The sequence below is a fragment of the Octopus sinensis genome, linkage group LG2 (genome assembly GCF_006345805.1).
Source record: "Octopus sinensis linkage group LG2, ASM634580v1, whole genome shotgun sequence".
Lineage (NCBI taxonomy): Eukaryota > Metazoa > Mollusca > Cephalopoda > Octopoda > Octopodidae > Octopus > Octopus sinensis.
Genome location: NC_042998.1, coordinates 197,813,737 through 197,828,287, shown reverse-complemented (window position 1 = coordinate 197,828,287; position 14,551 = coordinate 197,813,737). Strand labels below are relative to the sequence as shown.

At 41.7% G+C, this 14,551-nt stretch overlaps 1 protein-coding gene and 1 non-coding gene across 5 annotated transcripts in view; one reads left to right on the top strand and one right to left on the bottom strand.

Annotated features, from left to right (window-relative positions):
• The window catches only part of LOC115224191 (chitotriosidase-1), a 192,298-nt gene that overhangs the window by 13,117 nt on the left and 164,630 nt on the right, over positions 1-14,551 (bottom strand). For all 4 annotated transcript variants that reach the window (XM_036500674.1, XM_029794968.2, XM_029794950.2 and 1 more), the window contains 5 exons: positions 10,965-11,043; positions 8,824-9,019; positions 6,250-6,502; positions 3,506-3,630; positions 358-469 (listed from right to left, as the gene is read on the bottom strand). In XM_036500674.1, the coding sequence (XP_036356567.1) occupies positions 358-469; positions 3,506-3,630; positions 6,250-6,502; positions 8,824-9,019; positions 10,965-11,034 (756 nt within the window). In that variant the 5' untranslated portion in view covers positions 11,035-11,043. The remainder of the gene's footprint in view (positions 1-357; positions 470-3,505; positions 3,631-6,249; positions 6,503-8,823; positions 9,020-10,964; positions 11,044-14,551) is intronic.
• LOC115208810 lies at positions 10,768-10,874 on the top strand. Its single transcript, XR_003881257.1, has one exon. It is a non-coding gene; the product is annotated as a U6 spliceosomal RNA (small nuclear RNA).

Sequence of the window (14,551 nt, the reverse complement as noted above, 5' to 3'; positions counted from 1 at the left end):
CATTGGGCTATGTGTGTGTCAAGTTTCATCAGAATCGGTTGAAAGCCGTGGTCAGGGCGAGGGTACAACCTGACAGCCACACAGACACACAGACACAAACTGCAGTTTGTATATATATATAAAGATTACTAGAGCGTCACAAAGACTGCGGTAAAGTTCCACATAGCACGTGTTCGTTCTGACAGGCTTAACAGCAAACAATAGAACAAAACTAGGAAAGAAAAGGGATAAATAACGAAGAAATGAAGATGGCGACCATAACAAAAACAACAACACAAAAGCAATAACAATCTCAATAACAACAAGACAACAACAACAATACCATCAAGAATAACATCCGCAAAACGAACAACTTACCACGGATTTAGCTGCGCTATCACCAGATGCGTTGAAGGGACTGTTATGTCCTGTGGTTTTTTCCCAGGTACCATGATAATCATAAGTCATCACATTGAGGAAGTCGACATATCTTGGAAACAAAAGACAGAGAAACACTAAGATAGAGAATGTGTAAAGGGTTAGGATTATTCCTCTAAGGCGGAGAGCTGGTAGAAACGTTAGCACGTCGGGCGAAATGCTTAGCGGTATTTCATCTGCCGTTACGTTGTGAGTTCAAATTCCGCCGAGGTCGACTTTGCCTTTCATCCTTTCGGGGTCGATAAATTAAGTACCAGTTACGCACTGGGGTCGATGTAATCGACTTAATACCTATGTCTGTCCTTGTTTGTCCCCTCTGTGTTTAGCCCCTTGTGGGTAATAAAGAAATAGAAATAGGTATTTCGTCTGCCGTTACGTTGTGAGTTCAAATTCTACCGAGGTCGACTTTACCTTTCATCCTTTCGGGGTCGATAAATTAAGTACCAGTTACGCACTGGGGTCGATGTAATCGACTTAATACCTATGTATGTCCTTGTTTGTCCCTTCTATGTTTAGCCCCTTGTGGGTAATAAAGAAATAGGTTAGGATTATTCCTCTTAACTTTAGCTAAAGAAGTTGTTGGTAGTTATACAAATATTATGAGTGAAGATTTTGTGAAGATGTAGTATAGATTAAAGTGGACTACAAAAGACTGATTGTAAGACAAAGTTAAGATTCGGACAGGCAAAGGCGGTGAGCAGGCAGAATTGTTAGCACACTGGACAAAATATTCAGCGGTATTTCATCCGTCTTTGTGTTTTGGGTTCAAATTCCGCTGAGGAAACTATAATTTTCATCCTTTGGGATCGATGAAATAAGTACCAGTTGAGCATTGGAATCGATGAAATCCACAAGAGCCCACCCCCAACCAAAGTTTCAAGCCTTGCGCCAATGGCAGAAAAAACTAGATAGCCAAAGATATCGTTTTAAACATAGCGAAAGACAAGTCTTGGTTATCTCATGGGTTATCTCATTTGTTGGTGGAGGCGCAATGGCCCATTGGTTAGGGCAGCGGACTCGCGGTCATAAGATCGCGGTTTCGATTCCCAGACCGGGTGTTGTGAGTGTTTATTGAGCGAAAACACCTAAAAGCTCCACGGAGCTCCGGTAGGGGATGGTGGTGATCCCTGCTGTACTCTTTCACCACAACTTTCTCTCACTCTTACTTCCTGTTTCTGTTGTACCTGTATTTCAAGGGGCCGGCCTTGTCACTCTCTGTGTCACGCTGAATATCCCCCGAGAACTACGTTAAGGGTGCACGTGTCTGTGGAGTGCTCAGCCACTTACACGTTAATTTCACGAGCAGGCTGTTCCGTTGATTCGGATCAACCGGAGTGCTTCCATTCCATCTCATTTGTTATATCTCTCAAACAAAGCAGCTGAGTTGTTTCCTTCGTTTTTTCCGAACGTATTTTAAATCTCAGATAATTAAGTAAGTCATTTGAAACTGCTACTCTAAGCAAATCAACCTGAAATACACAGTGTCCAATACAAAAACAAATCATTAGCCTTGTGTCATATTTTGAATTTACAGCACATGGTCCAGTAGCTAGACATTTTATATTCAACTATTTTGCTTTTACTATTTTTTACTGCCCCAGACAGTTTTTACTGTGCAGACTTATGATCAAAGATATTCAAACTGCGAGAATATTTTTTTTGTATAACACGGACTATATTGTGCAGTTTTTCCGTCTTTATAGCAGTGTGAGATTTTAAGGCTTTTATTTTTAACATATCGAGCAATTTATTGTAAACATTTTCTCGTTGCTTTCCTTGTATTATTATTGATCTTTGGAATATGTAAGTTTTGTTTTCTACAAAACTGTATAATACAACAACACAAATATATTGTATGGTGGAATCTCCCTTTAGAATAGTTAAACTTACCATTAGTAGGCGATGAGCAAACACTTTAGGAAGTATCGAAAATAACGACGTATATTCGGCGCGTATCTGAATAGGGCCTGATGTGAGAAAAACTACTTTCCTCTGAAGCAGAACCAATGTGCACTTCTAAGAGCAAATGAGGGATACTTTACATAATCACTCGACATAAATATAGGCGCAGGAGTGGCTGTGTGGTAAGTAGCTTGCTAACTAACCACATGGTTCCGGGTTCAGTCCCACTGCGTGGCACCTTGGGCAAGTGTCTTCTGCTATAGCCTCGGGCCGACCAATGCCTTGTGAGTGGATTTAGTAGACGGAAACTGAAAGAAGCCTGTCGTATATATGTATATATAATATATATATATATATGTGTGTGTGTGTGTATATATATATGTGTGTGTATATGTTTGTGTGTCTGTGTTTGTCCCCCTAGCATTGCTTGACAACCGATGCTGGTGTGTTTACGTCCCTGTCACTTAGCGGTTCGGCAAAAGAGACCGATAAAATAAGTACTGGGCTTACAAAAAGAACAAATCCTGGTGTCGATTTGCTCGACTAAAGGCGGTGCTCCAGCATGGCCGCAGTCAAATGACTGAAACAAGTAAAAGAGTAAAAGAGTAAAGAGTAAATATAAATAGCTGCCAAATATCTCATGAATAGCACCTTATCTTTCCTAAAAAAAGCAGACATAGCCGTAGGTACACATCGCCTGGAAGATTGTGGTAATGATCACACCTAGAACATCTCCCATTGTCAATTGTCGATCTAGGAACTGAGCTAAGACTAAAAAATAGCAACAGCTTACATGTGTACAAGTTGTGTATAATTCTTGACTTTGACTCCGCCGGTTACGACGACGAGGGTCCCAGCTGATACGATCAACGGAACAGCTTGCTCGTGAAATTAACGTGCAAATGGCTGAGCATTCCACAGACACATGTACCCTTAACGTAGTTCTCGGGGATAATCAGCGTGACACAGAGAGTGACAAGGCTGACCCTTTGAAATACAAGTACAACTCATTTTTGCCAGCTGAGTGGACTGGAGCAACGTGAAATAAAGTGTCTTGCTCACGGACACAACGCGTCGCCGGGAATCGAACTCACAACCTTACGATCATGAGCCGACTGCCCTAACCACTAAGCCACGCGCCCTCACCCTGTGTATAATTAGAAATGTGTTATGTTTATATACGTACGGGTGTAAAGCTTTGATATCATATCCAGCGTCTATTTGTGGTTTTCCAGCCGGAACTGCAGCGATGAGCAACAAGCGTGGCTTACCAGTAAGAGTCGATTCCTTCTCGAAAGCTTCGTGACATTCCTATCAGAAAATACCAAATAAAGTTTAAGAATTAGCATGTATTAATAAGCAACATTAACATTGCTACTGACAAACGCATACACTGGTTCGTGTTCATAAGGTCTACATACATATATTCGTACATATGCATGCACACAAAAAGAAAGGGAGCAAGAGACGAATAGGCTCGATAAATAGATAGATAGACAGATAGAGAGAGAGAGAGGTAGATAGATAGATAGATAGATAGATAGATAGATAGATAGATAGATAGATAGATAGATAGATAGATAGATAGACAGATAGAGAGAGAGAGATAGTTAGATAGTTAGTGAGAGAGAGAGAGAGAGGGAGAGAGAGATAGATAGATAAGCAGATGGATAGATAGATAGATAGAGAGAGAGAGAGAGAGAGAGAGAGGGGGGGAGCGAGAGAGAGAGATAGATAAGCAGACAGATAGATAGATAGATAGATAGATAGATAGATATGTTTCTTTATTAGCCACACAGGGCTGCACACAGACAGGACAAATTACAAGGTAGAGCTTTTCTTTTGGGGATAAAAAAGGGGGTTTGGTTTTCGATCAAAAGGGATCGTAAAAGGAAAGAAAGAGGGGAGAAAAAATAAAAAGAAAAGGAAAAAAATCGATCAATAGGGATCGTTATCACAGAAATGTCAATATAAGGTGTAAAGGGGGGGACAGGTGAGGTTTACCCGTGGAAAGAAAAGCCTACGGAAAAGACCACGGTAACCTCGGTCAATGAAGTCACATGTTATTTTTTTTAAACATTCACAAGACAAAACTTGCCTCTCTACTCTCACTTTCCTCTTCAAGTGATACTTGAAGAAGTTGATGAGAGATTGACCAGAGAGGAAAGTGTTTATCTCTAATCCTTTCAGGCGCGTCCACCAGATACATTCTTTCGCCATAGCCACAAATATGATAAAAATAGCTTTTCCTTTCCGTTTGAAGGAAGGAGGCGTGACGATATTAACGATAGACTCGGCTGATAAACCGACACGTCCCACACGTGACAGCAGTCGTTCGACATAAGCCCACAGGTGGGAAATTGCTGGACACTGCACGATTGCGTGCAGAGCGGTTTCGTCGCTCTGCCCGCATCTCGGGCAGGTCGGCCCCGTGTTTCTCGAGCCATGCCTATAGAGCTTATCCCGAACGGGTAGCGCTTCTCGGTAGCACTGCCAGGCCAGGGATCTCTGGAAGTTGTCCATAGGTCCCGGCCCGAAAGTCGTTTCAAACAGGCGCGTCAGGTATTCCTCGTCGACGCCCAGGTTTGCCCCGAGATCGTCGTTGTACCTCCCCTCCACTAATCCCCTATAGAATGCTTTGGTTGTGTTGAAGTCATTCAAGGTCGACCCGGGACGGCAGAGTGCTTGAGAGCAACGCGACACTCGCGGTGCCATTCGCCTTTCCTCGGCCTCTTTTTGATCCACGATTGCAGTTCAGTCATAGAGACGAGCTGCGGGAAAGCGTGCCTCACAAACGGCGATCACGCCTGTTTACCGTCGTCTACATAGAGCCAGAGATGTCGAACGACTGCTGTCACGTGTGTGACATGTCGGTTTATCAGCCGAGTCTATCGTTAATATCGTCACGCCTCCTTCCTTCAAACGGATGTTGACAGCAAATGGATCGCCTGACCATCGGGACGCATCCTTTCCACAAGATAGATAGATTGATAGATAGATAGATAGATAGATAGATAGATAGATAGATAGATAGATAGATAGATAGATAGATAGATAGATAGATAGATAGATAGATAGATAGATAAACAGATAGATAGATAGATAGATAGATAGATAGATAGATAGATAGATAGATAGATAGATAGATAGATAGATAGATAGATAAACACAGACACAAGTATTTATTATTTATTATTATCTGTAAGAAAAGTGAAGCCGGTTGAACACTTCTGGGTTATTTCATTTTTATCATAAGGTTTTGTCGAAGATTTCAATGGCGTTTGCTTCTTTATACTTAGATGGTTAGATAGTTCTGCCAGAGTTGGCGCAGATCGTAACTAGTTTAATACCTATTTCTTTACTACCCACGAGGGGCTAAACAAACAGGGGACAAACAAGGACAGACACACGGATTAAGTCGATTACATCGACCCAGTGCGTAACTGGTACTTAGTTTATCGACCCCGAAAGGATGAGAGGCAAAGTCGACCCTGGCGGAATTTGAACTCAGAACATAACAGCAGACGAGATACCGCTAAGCATTTCGCCCGGCGTGCTAACGATTCTGCCAGCTCGCCGTGGTATTAACTAGTTTAATACCACCACCCGGAGAAGATTACATTAAGTCAGACTTTGAGTACCATATCCCATTCGAGTAAAGCGTTCTTTTTAGCACATCCCACGACCACCTGATACTTTCCTTGTTTCTTTGTCACTCTGACGTGTGTTGATGTTTTGCAGAGATATATCTGGGTGTAGGTGGTTTATCTGGAATGAGTTGGAGAATTTCATTCAGGAAACGTTTGAATGTTATGAGGTCTTAATAAACAGAAGGTGAATAATGCGGTGGTTGAGTGGAATCTGAAATATTTTGAAGAAAATTGCTTAATGTTCTGATGTTTGTAAAAAGAAAAATGTAGAAATTCTTACTTTAAGAAGTTGAGTGAAACGTCCTTTGTCCTGAGCAGGACTTCCGCGGCCGGCAGGATATTCCCAGTCTAAGTCCAAACCATCAAACGACCATTTACGAAGGAACACAATAGCACTATCTATGAACACCTTGCGTGTATCTGCAGTTGCAGCCATTTCAGTGAACGGCTGCGTGCCCATAGCCCATCCTCCTAAAGACAGAAGAGTCTTAAGTTGGGCATTGCTCTTTTTTAGATCATTCACCTTTTCATACCTGGATGGATAGATAGATAGATATGTTTCTTTATTAACCACACAGGGTTGCACGCAGACGGGACAGATTACAAAGTAGAACTTTTCTTTTTTGGGGGAGAGAAAAAAAAGAGGTGGGTTAGGTTTTCGATCAAAAGGGATCGTAAAAGGTAAAGAAAAAAAAAAAGAAAAAAGATCAATAGGGATCGTGTATCACAGAAGTGTTATGATGTAAAATGTAAAGGGGGAAGCAGATAAGGTTTATCCGTGGAAAGAAAAGCCTACGCAAAAGACAATGGTAACCTCGGTCAATAATATTACATGTTACCACATTTGTTTGCAAGTAGGTAACCCCCTGTTTTAAATTTAAATGCTCAAGGTGGCTTCGTCATTCATATGTGCCGAAGCCACCTTAAGCATAATCGGGATAGATAGAGGGGGGGAGATAGAGGAAAATTGAGTGGGTAAGTGAGTAAGTGAGTGAGAGAGAGAGAGAGAGTGAGAGAAGGAGGTTATACACATAATAGGGTTTAGATTCGCTGAGTAAAGATAGCAAGTTTGATGGTTGTGCAATGTTAATCAGATGTGATGTTTGTAAATATTTGTGGTGTTTGTGAGGTCTGTGGTATTTTTATTCGTTATGGAATATATAAGATGATGGTCAGGTACCTACGCTAAAGGAATAGAATCAATGAAACAAACTCGGTTCACAAAACCTATCCTCCGAACTGTAGCCGATAGTTTAGGCTATTAATTATTCAGAATGAAGCAGGTGGATCATGGCGGAATCAATAGATCTCTAGGCTAAATACTTTGTACTGATCGCGGTCATAGGATCGCGGTTTCGATTCCCAGACCGAGCGTTGTGAGTGTTTATTGAGCGAAAACACCTAAAGCTCCACGAGGCTCCGGCAGGGGATGGTGGTGATCCCTGCTGTACTCTTTCACCACAACTTTCTCTCACTCTTACTTCCTGCTTCTGTTGTGCCTGTATTTCAAAGGGTCAGCCTTGTCACTCTCTGTGTCACGCTGAATATCCCCGAGAACTACGTTAAGGGTGCACGTGTCTGTGGAGTGCTCAGCCACTTACACGTTAATTTCACGAGCAGGCTGTTCCGTTGATTCAATCCGTTTGTCTGTCCTTGTATGTCCTCTCTATGTTTAACGAGGCTCCAGCAGGGGATGGTGGCGATCCCTGCTGTACTCTTTCACCACAACTTTCTCTTACTTCCTGTTTCTGTTGTACCTGTATTTCAAAGGGCCGGCCTTGTCACTCTCTGTGTCACGCTGAATATCCCCGAGAACTACGTTAAGGGTACACGTGTCTGTGGAGTGCTCAGCCACTTACACGTTAATTTCACGAGCAGGCTGTTCCGTTGATCGGATCAACCGGAACCCTCGTCGTCGTAACCGAGGGAGTGCTTCCTTCCATGTAAATTACTTACATGCATATCCGACCATTTTTACATAACTTTATTCGTTAAAGCTTAAAACCTGTTAAAGCTTTTTACAACTTTCGTTGTTGTAATGTTTTGCTTTCGTTTTGTTTAAAACGTCGTCGACTCAGTTGTGTTCATTTCGTGATAGACAGCTATTCCGCAGAAAATGCTAGCTTTCAAGTCCTTTTTTCTGATTGGGCAAAAATGATCAAACTTTAAAGCTTTGTAGCATTTTTCTAAAAAATTTTCTGGAATCAATGAACCACAAAATCGGATTCGACGTGAAAAAGTACATTAAAAAACCAAATTTTCACTTGATTTTAAAATCTAAAATTCTGTGATAGTAACAGAAAGGATCCCTCTATATATAAATTTGCCACCACTTCTCTCTCTTCGTATATGTATATCACTCACGTTGAGAGTATTTACGTTTGTGGTGTGTGTGTGTGTGTATATCTGTGTAAGTGTATGTGTGTGTGTATTTGTGTAAGTGTATGTGTGTGTTTGTGTCTGTTTGTGAGTGTGTGTGTACGCGCATGTATGAGTGTGTGCGTGTATGTGTCAGCGTGTGTATATGTATGTGTGTAAGGAATTTCATTCGGGCGACAGAGTCGAAATATTCTCACAAAGCATTTGTAGCAAGTTAAGAAAATTCTTTACATTTATACACCAAATGGAAAAAAACTCCAAAATTTAGTTAATCAGTACATTATAAATTGCCCCAAATAATACAGAAATCTGCCCTGATCAAGAAGCCTATCCCTCAGAGAAAACATGGTCTGGGATAGAATATAAAAAATATTGAAATAAAGGGATTCTATTGTGAAAATTGCCGGTAACGACGGGATACTCAACTAGCAAACTACCAGAATTATTAGAGAAGAAATACGATACAATCACTTACATTCCTTTTAAATTTTTTGTGCTAAAATCATTCCATTCGGTCGCGTCTAATTTGTGGTTAGTAAGTTTAGCAAATGCATAGCAAATATGAGTGCATAACTGCGGGTCAAAATCACTCGGAAGAAACTTTGCGTCACCAACTCGGTACTGGGACCAGTTGGTAAAGTAACATACACGACGGAGCTCAGCTGCTGTAACTGGAAATAAAGGTTATTAATAGAATTTGAAATTTCAGGATTTTGAGCGATATCTATGTACTATACATGCACCTTTGATAAGTTGTAGTGCACCTGAGCACTGTACTCAATAATTTCATTATTATCATTACTATACGGTTTTAGATTATGTATTTTTACATAGCCCTGAAAAAAAACACGATGGTCACCTTGGAAAATTCTTTGATCAAGATTGATCTGGAACTAACCAACAAAAATAATAACTAATTCGTTTATTGGCCACAAGGGCTAACAAAAATCAATTAAAACATAAAGGGAGTTACTGAAGCCTGGAACAAACTGCCGGTATCAGTTGTTAGTTGTCGGAGCACTGCATCCTTCAAAACTTCCATGCTTCCTGAGATTCGCCAACACTACACCTGATTTCTCCCCTCCATACACAAGCAAGCATGTATCTGACTCATACACTGTTCACTTTCCAGGCATTTGTACATTACTGCATATGCTTTATATGCACTTTTGACAAGTTGTGGTGCACCTGAGCACTGTATACAATAATTTCATTATTATTATTATTATTATAACACCTGTGGACATGTTTACAAAGTCAGAAAACAGCACAGCTCCTTCCATGACTTTCAGAAACATTTTTTAACGCTAAGAGTTGCTGAAGCATGGAACAAACTGCCGGCATCAGTTGTTAGTTGTCGGAGCCTTGCATCCTTCAAAACTGCCATGCTTCCTGAGATTCGCCAACACTACACCTGATTTCTCCCCTCTGTACGCATGCAAGCATGTATCTGACTCATACATTGTTCGCTTCCCAGACATTTGTACATCACTGCATATGCTTTTTACGCACTTTTGACAAGTTGTGGTGCACCTGAGCACTGTATACAATAATTTCATTATTATTATTTTATTTTTAAAACACAGGACGAAAGTTACAAAGGGTTTTGTCCGTTTGAAAAAAGTCCGTGTAGAAAAGCAGGATAACAACGAAATATAAGTAACAATTAAAACTCCCAATAGGGGGAGGCACTTCGAAAGATTACTCGTGGAAAAACCCATAAAAGCCACGGGAGCCTGGTCAAAAGGGGTGTAGAGAGCCCCTTTCTCCTTTTATATTTCCTTTTAATTTTCACAGGTGTGTGAAAGCACTCCGTCGGTTACGACGATGAGGGTTCCGGTTGATCCGAATCAACGGAACAGCCTGCTCGTGAAATTAACGTGTAAGTGGCTGAGCACTCCACAGACCACAGGCACGTTCACCCTTAACGTAGTTCTCGGGGATATTCAGCGTGACACAGAGAGTGACAAGGACGGCCCCTTGAAATACAGGTACATCAGAAACAGGAAGTAAGAGTGAGAGAAAGTTGTGGTGAAAGAGTACAGCAGGGATCACCACCATCCCCTGCCGGAGCCTCGTGGAGCTTTTTAGGTGTTTTCGCTCAATAAACACTCACAACGCCCGGTCTGGGAATCGAAACCGCGATCCTATGACCGCGAGTCCGCTGCCCTAACCACTGGGCCATTGCGCCTCCCCTTTCACAGGTGTATCCTCAGAATTGATCCATTCATACTGACCATTCTTGCGACATTCACGCACCTTTCAATAAACTTGCTACCAGACAATACTTCCCTTTCTACTCTCATCTAACGCACACCACTTTTACGTCCTGAACGCAACTCCTGACTGACTCTAATTACTTTCCACGATAGCATTCCCTCGTCTGAGAAAAAGATAAGCAATAATTCTGAATCTAGCTGTACTAGCTACGGCGGTACATATTCTAAAATTGGAACGATACAGAGAAGATTAGCATGGCCCCTGCGCAAGGATGACACGCAAATTCGTGAAGCGTTCCATATTTTTTTAAATGGCGGTGCCCCAGCATGGCCACAGCTCATTAGCTGAAACTGGAAAAATCATCAAAATCAAAATCTATAAACGTTGGATACGTACCAATGCTCGCAGTAGTAAGCAACAGTAGCAGCAGGAGAGGCGAGAGCGAAGTAATGCTGGTTCTTTCCATGTTGTTGTACTGAAAAAGAAAATAACAAACTTGTAGCTACTACAAACTGCTTATATATATAAATATATATATATATATATATTTATATATATATGTGTGCTGTCACGGATGTAAGAGGGTTTGTCTCTGAAACTAGGTGTGTATGTATCTGTGCGCGTGTAAGTGTGTGTGTGTGTGTGTGTGTGTGTGTGTGTATGACTGTGTGAGTGTTAGTGTTTGTGTGCGCGCGCGCGTAGCTACAACTTTCAGGCTGTATATTCCGCTTTCTCTCTCTTTCTCTCATCTCTTCATCTCTCCCCAACTCTTTCTCAATCTCCCCCCTCCCTCCACTCTCGTTCTCTCTCTCTTTCTCTCTCCCTCCCAGTACACATACATACACAAACATGCAAAGACACAAACTCTTAAACACCACACACACACACACACACACACACACACACACACTTACACACTATCATACGAACAAACGATAAACTTAGCTTAGTGTTCCAGGCAAAACAAAGCAAAACAAAATACAAAGAAAGACTGTATCAAACCACAAAAAGAAAAATGTCGTATTCTCAGAGAAACATCACTCGGTACATCAAAGGAACAATTTATTCAACGCCGCTTCCTATGACCCCATTATCGGCGCAGGTATCATAAGGCGGCGAGCTGGCAGAAACGTTAGCACGCCGGGCGAAATGCTTAGCGGTATTTCGTCTGCCGTTACGTTGTGAGTTCAAATTCCGCCGAGGTCGACTTTGCCTTTCATATCCTTTCGGTGTCGATAAATTAAGTACCAGTTACGCACTGGGTCGATGTAATCGACTTAATACCTATGTCTGTCCTTGTTTGTCCCTTCTGTGTTTAACCCCTTGTGGATAATAAAGAAATAGGTATTTCGTCTGCGTTACGTTGTGAGTTCAAATTCCGCCGAGGTCGACTTTGCCTTTCATCCTTTCGGGGTCGATAAATTAAGTACCAGTTACGCACTGAGGTCGATGTAATCGACTTAATACCTATGTCTGTCCTTGTTTGTCCCTTCTGTGTTTAGCCCCTTGTGGATAATAAAGAAATAGGTATTTCGTCTGCGTTACGTTGTGAGTTCAAATTCCGCCGAGGTCGACTTTGCCTTTCATCCTTTCGGGGTCGATAAATTAAGTACCAGTTACGCACTGGGGTCGATGTAATCGACTTAATACCTATGTCTGTCCTTGTTTGTGCCCTCTGTGTTTAGCCCCTTTTGGGTAATAAAGAAATAGGTATGATAAAGAGAGCAGTTGCATGGAAATATAACTTTGTGCAGTATGAGTCTGACGGCGGACTCCGCCACCGCTAGGTATTCGGCAAGGGCCCTCATTGACCCATTGTGGTTGATGTCGATAAACTCCCGGAACTGCTGGATGCTCCTCACTGCTGTGAATATTAATTGGTCTCGAATGTCAGAGGTTTCTAGGACTTTCTTGGCCCTGAACATGCAGATCTGACAACGTTCAAGAAGCTAGTGATCTCTGAGACACTGTTGTTGGGCACGACGCGACATGCCTTTTCGTTACCTTTATCACATCTTACCAGTTGATGCTGTCGATATGTCAGACAAAGGGATTAAGGACAGACAAAGGGATTAAGTCGATTACATCTACCCCAGTGCGTAACTGGTACTTAATTTATCGACCCCGAAAGGATGAAAGGTAAAGTCGACCTCGGCGGAATTTGAACCCAGAACGTAACGGCAGACGAAATACGCTACGCATTTCGCCCGGCGTGCTAACGATTCTGCCAGCTCGCCGCCTTGATTTACCTATTCTAATATGATTAAGGCATGTAGCCTTTTAAACTCACTCACTCTATGTTTATCACTCCTTTAATATGGTATATGGAAGCACTCCGTCGGTTACGACGACGAGGGTTCCGTTGATCCGAATCAACGGAACAGCCTGCTCGTTGGAATTACGTTTAAAGTGGCTGAGCCCTAACAGACACGTGTACCCTAACGTAGTTCCGGGGATATTCACGTGACACAGAGAGTGACAAGGCCGGCCCTTTGAACTACAGGTATAAAAGAAACAGAAGTAAGAGTGATAGAAAGTTTGTGGTGAAAGAGTACAGCAGGGATCGCCACCATCCCCTGCCGGAGCCTCGTGGAGCTTTAGGTGTTTTCGCTCAATAAACATTCACAACGCCCGGTCTGGGAATCGAAACCGCGATCCTATGACCGCGAGTCCGCTGTCCTAACCACTGGGCCATTGCGCCTCCACAATATGGTATAGATGCTTATTTTGCTCGACTCTCTGTTTCGCAAGCTGTCAATCGGTTTTTATTGTACATCTTCAAGAAACCTTATTTAGTACATTATTCTATCCGTTTCCAGGAACATTAAAATTGTAAGTTATCGAAGAAAACTTGAACATATAGCGTTACACATACGAAATATATTTCGCGCTTACTGAAGTGACTGAAAAAACTGGATCAGATATGTCCCCAAATTGAAATTTTCAAATCATAACAATTTCGATAACATTTACGTGCTAATACAAATGAATGTGGTTGGCTAAAAATATTTCATTAACTAAACTTGCATCCGTAGTGAGGAGAAAAACCTGTCGTATGATGGCCAATATCGGTCAAGAAAACAAGGGAATTTCTCATTTTTTGTATCGTTTAGTCAGTAGCGTTTATCATGGTTACTGTGACTGGAAGAGAGGAAGTTATCCCAAGACTAGAGAGTTGGCTGGAATGAATGCGACAGAGTATATCCCGTTAAAGGTGACCAAAGGTCACAAAGTGGTTTAAACCAATTAAAGCTACCACTCAAGAACAGGAGAATAGGCTGAGCACACCCAACGGGCTACCATACAGTTTCCGTCAACAAAAGGCCACAGCAAATATTTTGTTTGAACCGATGCTATTGTCCAAGTTACCGCGTTGGCTATAGACATCGATTAACATAGAATATCTATTGGTAAGTAGCTTGTTTACCAACCACATGGTTCTGGGTTCAGTCCCACTGCGTGGCACCTTGCGAAAGTGTCTTCTACTATAGCCTCGGGCCGACCAAAGCCTTGTGAGTGGATTTGGTAGACGGAAACTGAAAGAAGCCCGTCGTATATATGTATATATATATGTATGTGCGTGTATGTTTGTGTGTCTGTGTTTGTACCCCTAGCATTGCTTGACAACCGATGCTGGTGTGTTTATGTCCCCGTTACTTAGCGGTTCGGCAAAAGAGACCGATAGAATAAGTACTGGGCTTACAAAGAATAAGTCCCGGGGTCGAGTTGCTCGATTTAAAGGTGGTGCTCCAGCATGGCCGCAGTCAAAATGACTGAAACAAGTAAAAAAAAAAAAAAAAAGAGAAATATATAAAATGTGAAACTTTCCCTGACGATTTGTCAGGTTTCTTAAAATACGATTAATAATCTTAAACTTGATCATTATCACGTGATACAATTAAAATCTTTCTTACATTTTGTCATTGAAGAAAATATCCTTTTTTAAACAGTTATCGATAACCATTTTGAAGAAAATATAAAGG